Here is a 13,377-nt window from a genome sequence, read left to right as displayed (position 1 = left end):
CATAACATCCACGGGGCACTGAAACCATCATAAGTACATGCCAGTTTGCCAAGCATCTGAATTTTGATCAGGTAACCACAGGGATGCTGCAATGGCCGTAAGTTTGAAAAATGGTCATAAGTCAGTTCACTCAGTGCCCTTGTAACTTTGAACAGTCACTAAACGAACTGTTGTAAATTGAAGACTACCTGTACAGCAGTCTTGCCCGATTCTGTTATCTGATGTAGAGGCATCCAGAGCAAGCCACATTTTTGTTAGAATGATTAAACATGCATTGCAGTGTCACACAAGCTCCACCTTTCGCAGGTGACTATAATGCATGCATAAAAGGGGAGGGATCTGCACTGTGACATCATAATGAAAGTTTCACTCATGCTACCCCTCCCAAAAATGAGTCTTAAGGGACAAAAGATTAGCCCTCAAACACAAACAATTTACCACAGAATTCTCCATTATTACCTGGGAAAGTTGAGATTCTTCTTCAAATGATAGGTAGATAGTTTTGTCGTCTGTGGCAGCACAGACCACGTGGCCCAGAAACACACCCCAAAACTATGTCAGGCTACAAAAATGGAATGCTAGCAGGTAATCTTTCAGTCCATCAGCTCTGTCATTCATTTTGAACACAAGAAACTTACAGGCTTGGCTTTAGGGGTCCAGATGTATTTCCGTCGTGAGACTCGCATGCGAGGGTGCAGATTCACACATGGTGCGGCATCTGCCAGGCTGAGGAGGTCAGGTGGGCTGCTCTCGAAGCCAGTGGCTTCCACAAGGGCCCAGGCAGCAGCAAGGGTGGCTAGACTTTGCAAATTGAAGGCTGCCAAGTCTTCATCCAGCACTGTGAAAAGCAAAAAGATACAATCGGAGACGATCAATTCTCATTCACAGAATAGGTAATTAATAAGTTATGAGCTTACATTTCCCACCTAGGGTTCTCAATCTTGTCACATCAAAGGAGCCGTCACATTCAGAGCTTCCAGACTAAATTTGCCTTCTTGGCGTGCTCCTGCCTGCTTCCTCTATCTATCACACAGTTAGTTAGTTAGTTATAGCTCCTTTTGCTGCTTAGCAGATCTTAGCAGAGCCCAAAGATGGGCTCCAGCACGTCCGAAAGCTCAAAATACAAAACCTCTGGTCCCGGTGACTGACCCCGATTGGATGCTGCAACATTATCCTGGGACACGTATATTTGCCTTCATTTGTAGGAAGGAAAAAGGCAGAAATAGCAGAGGGGAAACTGAGGAGGGTTGCAAACAGAAAGGCCCCGTAGTAAAGAGGGCACTGCAAATATTTCAACTGCATGATAAATACTTCATCTTGTAACATACCTCTGAATACATATGCCACCCTAGTGACTGGATGAAGTGTCCTGGGCTTCTATGCAGGGGTGGGCTTCAAAAATTTCAGCAATGGATTCTCTGCCCAGTTGCTGGGTGGGCGTGACCATGGTGGGTGCGGCCTAGGCAGTCTCCTGCACCATGGTTGGTGTGTGTGTGCTTGCCCTCCCCAGGCTCCATAGGCTTTCCTCAAGCCTCTGGGAGGGCAAAAACTGCCTCCCCCAGGACTCCGTAAGCCCTCCGGAGGCCCTTCTGGGAGGCCCTTCCGGGAGACCTGTTTTCCCCCTTCCTGAGCCTCGGCACGGACCCTGCACTTACTTTGCATCCAAAATGAGCTGCGAGAAGACTCCGGGGAAGGGAGGGGAGGGGTGGGCATGGCCAGCCAGAGGTGGGATTTGGAGGTTCTCCGAACTGGCCATAATGTTAACTACAGGTTCTCCTGAACCCGGGCGAACCTGAAGCAGCCCACCCCTGCTTCTATGCATATTTGGTAGCATCTCACAATGTAGCCCATGTCTTGAAAAGACCCTGTTTTTCCTCTTCCCTGACACACCACGCTGCTTCTCCTTCCCCTCTGTTACGAAGGGCTGAAAGAAAGCCATGAGGTAGAAAAAGTTGGCTTGCAAGCTTAAGGTCATTTAGAAAAGCAGAAAGCTCTTCCCAGATCATAGCTTAAAACCACCAAATCCCTGTTCGTATTTCTTTGCAGAGGACATCAAAAGTCCTTTCACACAGAGGAAAAGTTGTCACCTGCCCAAGCAAGAGGCCTGAGAAGTCCATCTGGGGCAGCAAACCGAAGCTATCATTGTCAGAATTTAAGGGAAAAGAGACCTATTGGAAATAGTCTCAGAAATTCGGGAAGGACACACACACACACACACACACACACACACATGGAAAAAGGGTAACCATGGACATATTTTTTAAAAAAAGAAACCTGCAGTATGCATGTGTGGGTGTACCTCTTTAAAGACTCATGCATTCATACACCTCTCTCTCTCTTGCTCATGGGCTGTTGCTCTTTGTATACAAGTGCATCTGCTTGTGAAAGTGCCTGTGCACACGTATGAGAAGGCACATAGGGGAGCCCTTGTATGCGGTTTCCGTTCCACTGTGGGCAAGAACGGTTTTGGTGTGTGAGCAATAACCGTTGGTGTGCAGATGAAAAGCACAGACGTCGCTTAGCCACAGGGGACGATAACCATCTGCATATGTGGGTTGGTGTAAACCTCGCCACTGGGGAGGCAGGAAGTGGGAGGCTTGAAACAGCAGCAGAGAGGTGCAGGGACAAAAAAGAAGGACTTTCACTACTCAAATGATATTGGATGGTTGTGATTATTATTAGCTTTAGCGAAGGCCATTATTATTCATAAGGAGGGAATGTGAGATACTTCTCGAGAACCAAGACGTTCTGAAAACAGGAGACATCAAAATAAATCTGGTAACAGACCAAATATGCTGTTCCCCAGCTTTCCAAGCATGCATGGCCTCATAGTAATAATAGGCCAGTCTATGATGCTTATAATAAGCAAGCCCCAATACCAAATTAATTCACAATTCACAATCCAACAGGGAAAGTTCCCCGTCCCTCACCCCAAACCCTATTGCTTTCTACATGCAGCATGCGGTAATGAAGTCCAAAGCTCTTGCTTTCTAAGCTTTCAAAATTAAGAGGCATATTGATCATCAGCAAGGCCCAAGCAAGTGCAACAATTCTAATACCTGCCCTGATTTCATTCTGGTTGTTGGGCAATCCTCCAAATTCGGCCTCTGAGTGGGAATTTACTATATTCCCTAGTGCTAGGCTTAAGTAGCCTGATGGACACTTCTATCCTGGCTGGTGAACATTTTGAAAGATGCGCACTCCCTCTATTGATTTGTGAGACTTTCAAAGTTGTATGCGTTTCAAAGAGTCTGTACTGCTGTAACATAGTATGTCTCAGGGATGGGGTCCAGCTGCTGCTACTGCCAGTTGGCTCAGGGAGGCGCCTCCCGCACACTTGATGCATACTATGCGCACATGCGCAGTACTAAAAAATCCTTCTGCATATGCGCAGAAGCCAAAAACAAGATGGTGGTGCCTGTGGCATGGGGTGTGACAGGCCTGGGTCACTTGTAGCAATAGCAATCAGACTTATATACTTATATTCACAGTGCTTTGACAGACCTCTCTAAGCGGTTTACAGAGTCAGCCTATTGCCCCCAACAATTTGGTTCCTCATTTTGCCCACCTCGGAAGGATGGAAGGCTGAGTCAGTCAACCTTGAGCCGGTGAGATTTGAATTGCCAAATTGCAGGCATCCAGCAGTCAGCAGAAGTAGCCTGCAGTACTGCACTCTAACCACTGCAGCACCTCAGCTCTAGTAAACCCAGCTGTGTTCAAAAGTCAGAGTGGGATAATAGTGTATCAGCATGCACGATTCTAAGGAAGAATACAGTTCATCTGAGGAAGGAAGCAGAAGGCACTGAAGAGGAATAGCTTAGCTCATGTCTGTACAGTTCACTTTATCTTCTAACCAATCTGGGACCTGGTCATGATTAGGACAGATAAGCATTGCAACAGAGACTGGAGGCCAAATAGCAGAACTCCGGCTGACAAAGTCTCTCTGGAGAAAGGAATGATAGTGAGATTGCCCACATGGACTCCAGACACTTGCTTTTTATGAGTAGACTACAGGTACTAAAGTTTTTGTGGTTAAATTGTGAATCAAGCAGGGACTTGATTTCAACCACATTCACAACTATAATGTAGCTTATATGGACATAAGGTTTTCCAGGCCTGATGTCTACACACACACACACACACACACACACACACACACACACACCTATCACAGGGCAGGTTTCCTTCCATCCTTAATATAAATGTAAGGATTTAAAAAAATATTTTTGATTAAACATCAAACAGATGACTAGTGTGTTGATTTTGGAAAGTTACCAATAAACTAAGGGTCCACATTTGAAATAAGATTTTGAAATTATTTATAAGAATCTTTCCTGTGGGAAAATGCTGTTATTTTTAATTATTAAAAAATATGATAAGGTTCAATACTAGAGGGAATCAGAAGGAACTATTTACTATTACTTTATTACAATTAAAGGAGAATAGCAAATGTGACTTATTAATAGAGAATGCAGCAAAATATTTAATATTGGACATATTTAAGGATATTTTTGAACAATGGACTCAGAAATTATTCCTTGGAATGTCTGCTATTATAGATCCATGAGAACATGTTGAACTGGCAAGACCGGCACTGATTTGAAAGTGGATTTTGAAATGCCATGCTGCAGAAAGGATATGGAAAAAAAATGCTACACTAGATATACAGATAGAATTGACTAGTGTCTTAATAATTCAAAGGGATATACAAATAATAAACCAGAAGAGTAACCTGGATTCTTTACTATATTGTATTTATGAAAGAGACCTGTTAAAGTTTTGAAAGATTTTATGAGAATGGATAAAGAAAAAATGAAAATAAATTAAATCATAAGACATTGTTTGAAGGGATTGATAAAAGTAACAGTGAGGAATATAAAGTTGGTTCACCTGATCAAAGTTAAAATAGATATCATATATATGATCAGGATTGAACAAGGCCTTAAATTATTTATTTGTAGAAAAGAGATGACATATGGGAAGAAGAGATTGTTTGCTGTATTTTAAGAGATAATAAATCACTAAAATTGTTTATATTTGTGATGAAGAGGAAAATCATTTTATCTATTTATTTTCTTTACTATATTTTTATTAATATTTTTCTTTCTTTTCTACTTTTTTATTCTTTTTTACTTTTTATGTTTTGTTTGTATTGGTTTGCTTTTTCAATTGTAATATTTAATCAAATTATTATTTTTCAAAAATGACTATGTGTCCTTTGGGATCCCCCTCCTACTGCACAACTTCGGATGGGACTATTTGAATGACACCTGATGGGAAGGGAGAACTTGACATCATGCTTGGGAATCTGGCATTTGATTAGCAGCTGTTCCACGAAACACTGAAAAGCTAATAGGAGGAAATTGGGGAATAGGTCCTAGAATGTGTGCAAAAGCATCTATTATACATCCCAAGAGGACAAGCATGGACATCTTTTTTTCCAAGGTCTGGGAAAAGATTCTAGAACTTCCTAGTCCTGGTCCCTAGCCAATCCTCACATCATGAACAAATGTTCAGCTTCCAGTTCATTGCCATGCCTTCATACAGTATTCCTTCATCAATTCCCTGCTGGCTAGTCAGGAGGCAGGATTAGAGTATGAGAAAAGGGAGCTTCTCATTCCGTTGCTGACATTTGATATTTGGCTCTGCCTTTGCCTATTACCCTCATGAGCTGAAGAAGCCAGCAATTTTCAGATACCAATAAAAATAGGTGCCAAAAAAGAAGCGAATGCTGTTTTTTTTTCCACCTCCATGCTCTGAGGTGGAGGGAAGGAATTGGGACAGGATGATCTGTTGTTTCCTTACCTGAATCACAGTGCCGCTGACAGTGTTCCAGTTCAGCCAGCTCACTGAGCAGGGCAATGCCAGGAATCCCTGAGCTGGACGGAGAGGGCAAAGGAAGGGAAGCTGCAGAAGATGGGGATTCCAGGTCTGGGAGTTCACCCAAGTTGATGCTGGCAGCAATAAGGGCATCCAGGCCATATGGTGCTACCTGTACATCAGTCTGTGTTGATGGATCATCGGGTAAGACAGCATTACTCTCGGCTTCCTGACAGTCAACTTCCAATGCTGCAACAGGACTCTCTTCCGTAGTTATCACTTCAGGGGAAGGTCCTGGTGTGGCAGCATCTGAGCTTGGCTCCTCCTGATGTTCTTTTTGGGTAGAATCCAAGTCATCTGAGCTATCCCTGACCAGCAGGGAGCAACTTGGGGTCTCCTTAATCATTTCAGTGGAGCTTGGTCTCTGGGGATGGACAAGGAGCTGTGGAGGGTGAACATGGGTGGGTTCCACTTCAGAGTCCCCAGTCCCACTGGGTGGGCTAGCTTCTGCCTTGCAGCGTGGCTCCTGCTCTGGTGGAAAGGTGCGTGACTGTTCAGGCTCAGCTGCTGTAGAAACAGTTTGCATAGTGTCAGGATCAGCTGGGTCCCGGGGAAATGGTGATGCATAGCCCAGACCAGCCACAGGGTAGGTATAACCAGGAGGGAGATCTACAAAGAGAAGAAGAGTCCCAGAGTAAAGCATGGCAGAGGTAATAAAAGTACTACCTCTCCAAATCCATAGCAAATATGAATAGTCTCAAATACAGGGGCCACAATGAGCAATACCACTTGACAATATTCATTTTTCTTCACAGACTGAATGAAAACATTCTATTTGTGCTAAATCACTCAAATTCACATGACATATTCTACAGAATTGTTTTTTTTAAAGTGAAATGAAATGCTAAGACTGAGGGAGACTCCATTTGAGGAAGGAAAATCCAACACCAGGAACAAAAAGATGCTGAGATACTGATTGTAGACAATGGAAATACTACACAGGTCCCTCTGATTTCTGAGCTTACAATACATACAACATAGGCAGCTAGTGTATCCATACTCCATCTCAGTCACCTCCACTTGCTGCTGCTCATGATCAGCTAAGGGGGAATTTAAACACACGTCTGCTTCCTTATACCCCACAGTAGCAGGAAAGCTACATGGAAGAGCAATCTTCCATGTATAAAAATCCTTGTTCCTTTGCTAGTCATTGTTAGTAGGTGAGGTGTACTTTGATTCCAACTACTTTTGAAAGGTTCCATCTCCAGGTTCGAAGACTTTTAACATTGTTGTCCAACCCCCAAAAGCTTCCTTTTTTTTTGCTATGTTTGTCAAGCATCTCTATAACCACAAGAGTTTGTATTTGTCCTATTTTAACCACCTGAAACAAGACAGTGCTATAAAAAATTATTGATCAGTGAGCCATCCCTTGTACTTTCCAGAATCCTTCCTAGCAAGTGTGCTTTCTTCAGTGTGCTCTTAACTGAATTTAATCTTTTGGATTAAAAGAACTATACCAAGTGTTTGCTAGACCCTTTTTATTATCATTATATACAGAGCAACATGAAATCACACAGCTGCCAGTTCTTTAGATGGTGTTGGTCTTCATATGCATCAACGTCTCCCTAGGAACCTAGGATGTCATAATGTATTGGCATAGTATGTGTGCAGATCCAAGCAATGTGGCCTTGTACTTGTTGTTGGTTGCACAGACATCCAAAGGTTTAGACTGGATTGAGCATTTGTGTTCACCTGTCAATTGTACCCAGAACAGGTGGATGTTGTCATTTAATAATATCCAAGGTATTGCTTCAGGATGTAAGCTGTTCCAAGAAGAGCTGCCTTTTGGAATTGACTGCTGACGAGTTTGTCAATGCCAATGATGTGCCAGTGGTGCTCCAAATGTTGTTGTTGTTGTTATTATTATTATATACTTTATTCATTAAACATGAAACTCAGTCAACTGAACATTCAAAAATGCATCGCAAATACCATTGGCTGGTGCTATTGGTTGATACAGGTTGCTGCCAGCATCCTAGGTATCAACCAAGTATCTTCTTAAGATGTGCGATGTTCCAGGTAGCACAGTTTTTTGCAGTTCTGCTGGTGTTATTGCAGGAAGCTGCAAATTCTTTATCTGTTTTGTAAAATTCTTGGACATGGTACCAAGTGCCCCAATGACAATGGGTATCACTGTTACATGCTTCATCCATTATTATCATTAATTTATTGGCCACCCAAATCCAATGGATTTTGAGAGACATACCAATGTAGAAAAAAAAAACATACAAAGAGCTAAACCACTCAGCAGACAACAGCCCAGGCTAAAATAACCCAACAAACAGCAAAACCAACAAAAGAGAGGCCATTTCTCATTTCAGTTCTCAGAATCTTTACCTGGTTCCAGTGATTTAGGATAGTCCTGGGCTGGCTGCCCTTCAGGCTGCTTATCCACAGCTTCAGGACCCGTAGAATTCTGGGAGGGCACTGGACTTACAGCAGGGGAGCGTGGCACCACAGCAGGGCAGACAGGTAAAGTGCAGGGACCAGGGCATTTGGGTGGATGGCAGCATGATGAGAGCTTGACTGAGCAGGCAGCTGCCGGGGACAGGCCCTTCGGGGGAGCGTTTAAGGCAACTGCTTTGTGAGATGGTTTGAGTGGCTTTTCAGGACCCGGCAACTCCAGCTCTGGTGGGGGCTCTTCGGGCTTCCGCTATTAAGTAGGTGAGGGAAGAGAGAGATGGATAGTCAATAAGTACATCAATTCTACATAAATAATGACACAGGCAGCAATAAGCTCAATAGTCGGTACTATTAGTGTGCATGTCTTAGACTTCCGTGTGGTTCCAACAACGTATAAATTAAAGATTAACTCATGGAGCATGTTGCTGTGTACCCTTACACAACACCACAGCTGGTAGCACAGCCAATGTGCAATCCTATGCTTAGGCTGACTCGGTGGTCTTTTGGAGATTGTATCCCTCCAGAGCAAAAACAAGAAGAATAATTTCAACAAGCTCAACAGGGAATCAGATACATTCTTGAGGATGGCTGGCTTATGTTTTCTACTCTTCTGTCTTGGACTGTGCATGCAGGAACTGAGACTGGGCTTATGTAGAAAGTAGGTAGAATTCTGCCTTAAAACATTCAGGTTGTGCAACCAAAATTATGCAAAATTCAATTAAGTAGGGAACTTCCTCCTCCAAAATGTTTAAATTGCTGCTACTCAAACAACCTACATGGGGAGAAGGAGCCCTGTTCTCTGAACCTGGCAATTTTAATTAACCAGCTCTCTAATTAACATACCCCTGTAATTTTTCTAGGATATCTTTTTGGAAACTGAATGAAACAAACATAAAATTGGATCCAAAGGTCAACACAACATGGCAAAAATAATTTGCACACAAGGCCATGAAAGAGAGACTTTGGAATCAGGGAGCAAGTTGTTCTTCCCTGTGTGATGTTGGATTCCATCATTAATCGCAATCTCACAACTAGAAGCAACAGGAAGATTAGTATAGATCTCTAGCCGCTTTCACTTCCCATGAGATGAACTCAGGATATTACTTTCTCATTCGGGATCTGCCCAAGCACTGTTGTTTGGAGTTTAGATGGGTTTTTTCATCAATTGGTTAGAACATAATTTCTCTGTGTATTCATCTTCTCTTGCACACGGGTGTTTTGTAAGTGGCTAAATTACTTTAAACAATCACCTTCCTGCAATAAATTTATGTGTGTCTGCGTCATCCAGTGATCAGGACAGCCTGGAACGATCTATATTAAAGAAGCTTTATGGTATCTGGATTATTTTACAAAGAATAAGATTTGATCACAATTTGCCTATTTATTATTAATAGCTCCAGGCAGCAAAACAACAAAAATCAGCAATACGAATATCAATACAATCCAAAATGTATTACAGCTCGGGCAGCACAACTGTATCAACATCACAATGTCTTTAAATGGGCTCTCAACTCCTTAGCTCCCAATGTCCTGGGAAAAATACAGGTTTTGGACATCTTAAGGAAGGATTGTCAGTAATAATTCCTACACCCTGATTATATATCTGTGCCATGGTGGCACAGTGGTTAAAGCGCAGTACTGCAAGCTACTTCTGCTGACTGCAATCTGCAATTTGGCAGATTGAATCCCATCAGGCTCAAGGTTGACTCAGCCTTCCATCCTTCTGAGGTGAGTAAAATGAAGATCCAGATTGTTGGAGGCAATAGGCTGGCTCTGTAAACCGCTTAGAGAGGGCTCTAAAGCACTGTGAAGCGGTATATAAATCTAAGTGCTAGTACTATTGCTATTCAGTTGCTCATAAACATTTTTTGGGGGATGTTTTTCCAACTTTCCAGTGAGTTACCAAGAGAGTGACCTCCGTAATGCCATCTTTTTGGCATGCCTACCTGGCTGTGAGTGTGCCGCTGTACTTCCAATGCCTGTGCTGCACGCTGTTGCTGCTGTTGCTGTTGTTGCTGCAAGGCATAGAGTTCTTGCTGACGCAGGAACTGAGTGCGGGAGTAGACTGGGAGTTGTCCTGTGTGCTGCAGGTGAGAACCAGGGCCCCGGCTAGGATACATGGATGGCCAGATAGATGCCTGATCCATCACCTCAGCTGCAGAGAAACAGGAGAGGTAATCAGAGTAGACAAAGCCAGGAACCACACCCATTGCCTCTTTTCTTACAGGAGAAGGACCTTTAATTACTACAATCCAGGGACTACGCCACGACTAATTGTCTCTGGCTTCCACTTACCCAGGGTGTGCGGGGCTCCATGGGCTGGAGGCTCAGAGGGCAGGATAACTAGCTGAGCAGGTGGCTCCTGTGATAGAGGGAAGACGGGTTGCATGGCACTGGGCATAGAAGGGGGGAAACCAGGTGGCAGGTTCTGATGCAAAGCAGGGTGCCCGATGCCTGGAATAGGAAAGAAAACATGATGTGAGATAAAGCCCAGTGTATTTCACCCATGTGCACAGCAACCCCATCTTCTCCAGGGAAAGGAGTTTAACAGGGATACTTTGTTGTCTTTTTGCTCCTTCACAATTCTCAATTTAACTTTTCATCTGTCATAGGTTGGGTGTGGATTCATCCCATGGAACAACATAGATAACACATGGTTCACAGATTTTAGAATCAGTTTCCATAAGTATTTTTAACTATTTTTGTTGTTTTGCATTTTGACAAGGATGTTAATTGCTTTGAAATAGGAAAAAAAGTAGGAAAAAAAGTACCGAGCAATAAATGGTGGTGGTAGTGTCTACATTAAAAATTGTGAATAGTGTTGCTACTTCCACCTGCCTCTCCCATGCTGTTAATGGAGATCGTGGCAGGAGATTGTGTCTCTTTCTTTCTTTCTTTCTTTCTTTCTTTCTTTCTTTCTTTCTTTCCTTCCTTCCTTCCTTCCTTCCTTTCTTCTTTCTTTCTTTCTCTTCCTTTCCTTTCCCTCAAGATGGGCATATATAGCAATCTTTTCTCCTATTTTTCTTCACGATTATCTATCCTGTGAGGTTGTGCAGTGAAGAAATGAAGGCTATTAAGACACCCAATAAGCTTCCAAAGCTGAGAGTGAACTAGAATCAGAGTCTCCTCACTCCTAATTTAACCCCTCAACCATTTTACCACCCTGAGTAAATCAGTGGACAGAAATGAATACAAGAATCCAGAGGCTCATTTTGGAGTTTCTCTGTATGTTATATGTATGTATGTTTCCTATATAGGAAATCATTTTTGTCTATTCAGTTTCTTGCTGAAGACTGACAGGATTGGATATAGTATGATCCAAACATTATTGCAGATTAATTTCCATGTAAGCTTCCTGTAATATGTGGAATAGTGCAATTCGTCAGTTGGAATAGCAAAGTTGCCCTTGACTCCACTAGCCCTTGGCCCCAATAGTACCTATGTTTATAAGTTCAGGTCAGTTTAGATCTCTTATCCGCACCTATTCGAGCAGATCATAGGGAAATGGCAGACTCAAGGCTTCTTCTGAATTAGAATGGAATGGAATAGAATAGAATAGAATTCTTTATTGGCCAAGTGTGATTGGACACACAGGGAATTTGTCTTTGGTACAAATGCTCTTAGTATACATAAGAAAAATAAAATGGTTTAAACACTTCATTAAATTTTGGATGTGTGATTGGTCAAAATCAGTGGCATGGATTTTCTCATCACAAGACACATGGAAACTTAGTGTAAGATCTAAGATAGATATAACAATAAAAATACCTCCTACCCTCATAAAATTGGAAAATATTCAAAAAAATTCCATCCCTCCCCATGTGTAACACTTGCTCTGTGCAATTCTGCCCACTACAAAATGTCATTTCCTGGCCACCTGAAGGATTTGTTCATCTCTGCAGAAAGAAGTAATGAAAGAAGGTTGGAGAATGTAGAGGATGGGATACAATAAGATAGGTTTTTGAAGCAAAAAGAGGTACTAAGACTTCTTTTTTTTTAACTGAATTCTGTGGGAGGCTAGATTGAAAGTGGTAGCTCAGGCGTGTTTCCCTGATAGGTTTAGAAATAAAAGAGCAAATCCATGAAGCCATGAAATCCAGATAAAATTTCTGTTTTAGATACAGACTGTTTACTTGACTGACCATAGGAGTGTCCACCCATCCAAAGCGAAGGGCTGCGTGTCCGAGGCAACCAATGTGCATGAGCAGGATGGGTATGGGCTGCTGGATCTCCTCCCAGTTGGCTGGACTGCAATGAGGAACCGCCTGCAATCATCAGATGAGGGGTGAGGTCTCCAGGGCAACTGCTTGATGGGTGGATTCGGGCAAATTCCACAAGATCTTTGTTATCCCTGACAAATTAGAAGTACAGATAAAAGAAATGCAGGTCCGCTGGGATAAAGAGATCCCTTGTCCTGGCCAAGGAATCACAGTACAGACCAGGGGTCAGCAACTTGTGGCCCTGGAGCTGCATGTGACTCTTTCGTCCCTCTGCTGTGGCTCCCTGTCATCAGTCAGCACCACAATTTTAAGAGGAGCTTCTGGTTTGGGAGTGTGGGGGGGGGAGCAAGGCGCTCCAGGAAAAGACTCTATGGCAAGGGGCAGATTTTCTAGTCAGCTCCACAATTGATAGGGCTTTCGGTTAGGATAGGTATAGGAAAATAGCAATAGCAATAGCAGTTAGACTTATATACCGCTTCATAGGACTTTCAGCCCTCTTTAAGCAGTTTATAGAGTCAGCATATTGCCCCCACAGTCTGGGTCCTCATTTTACCCACCTCAGAAGGATGGAAGGCTGAGTCAACCTTGAGCCGGTGAGATTTGAACCGCCGAACTGCAGCTAGCAGTCAGCTGAAGTGGCTGCAGTACTGCACTCTAACCACTGCGCCACCTTGACGCCATGCTAGAAGGAGACTCTATGGTGGGGAAACCGGACTTCCGATCGGCTCCAGAACTGAACGGGGGGCTTCCAGTTAGGACCTTTGTGGTTCTTTGAGTGTTTATGGTTGCCAAACCCTGGTATAGACCACAGGTGTCAAACTCACAGCATTATGTTGCAGTCACGTGACGTATCACAACATTTCCCCCCCCCCCT

The 13,377-nt window shown here is 43.1% G+C and overlaps 1 protein-coding gene across 6 annotated transcripts in view; it reads right to left on the bottom strand.

Moving 5' to 3' along the window:
* The window catches only part of BAHCC1 (BAH domain and coiled-coil containing 1), a 133,056-nt gene that overhangs the window by 29,932 nt on the left and 89,747 nt on the right, over positions 1–13,377 (bottom strand). For all 6 annotated transcript variants that reach the window (XM_032209182.1, XM_032209183.1, XM_032209179.1 and 3 more), the window contains 6 exons: positions 12,426–12,634; positions 10,579–10,737; positions 10,230–10,438; positions 8,218–8,533; positions 5,806–6,489; positions 639–838 (listed from right to left, as the gene is read on the bottom strand). In XM_032209182.1, coding sequence (XP_032065073.1) covers positions 639–838; positions 5,806–6,489; positions 8,218–8,533; positions 10,230–10,438; positions 10,579–10,737; positions 12,426–12,634 — 1,777 coding nt within the window. The remainder of the gene's footprint in view (positions 1–638; positions 839–5,805; positions 6,490–8,217; positions 8,534–10,229; positions 10,439–10,578; positions 10,738–12,425; positions 12,635–13,377) is intronic.

This window comes from Thamnophis elegans, chromosome 2, assembly GCF_009769535.1.
Source record: "Thamnophis elegans isolate rThaEle1 chromosome 2, rThaEle1.pri, whole genome shotgun sequence".
Taxonomy (NCBI): Eukaryota; Metazoa; Chordata; class Lepidosauria; order Squamata; family Colubridae; genus Thamnophis; species Thamnophis elegans.
The sequence above is the reverse complement of the archived record's forward strand: the minus strand, read 5'-3'. Positions and strand labels throughout refer to the sequence as shown.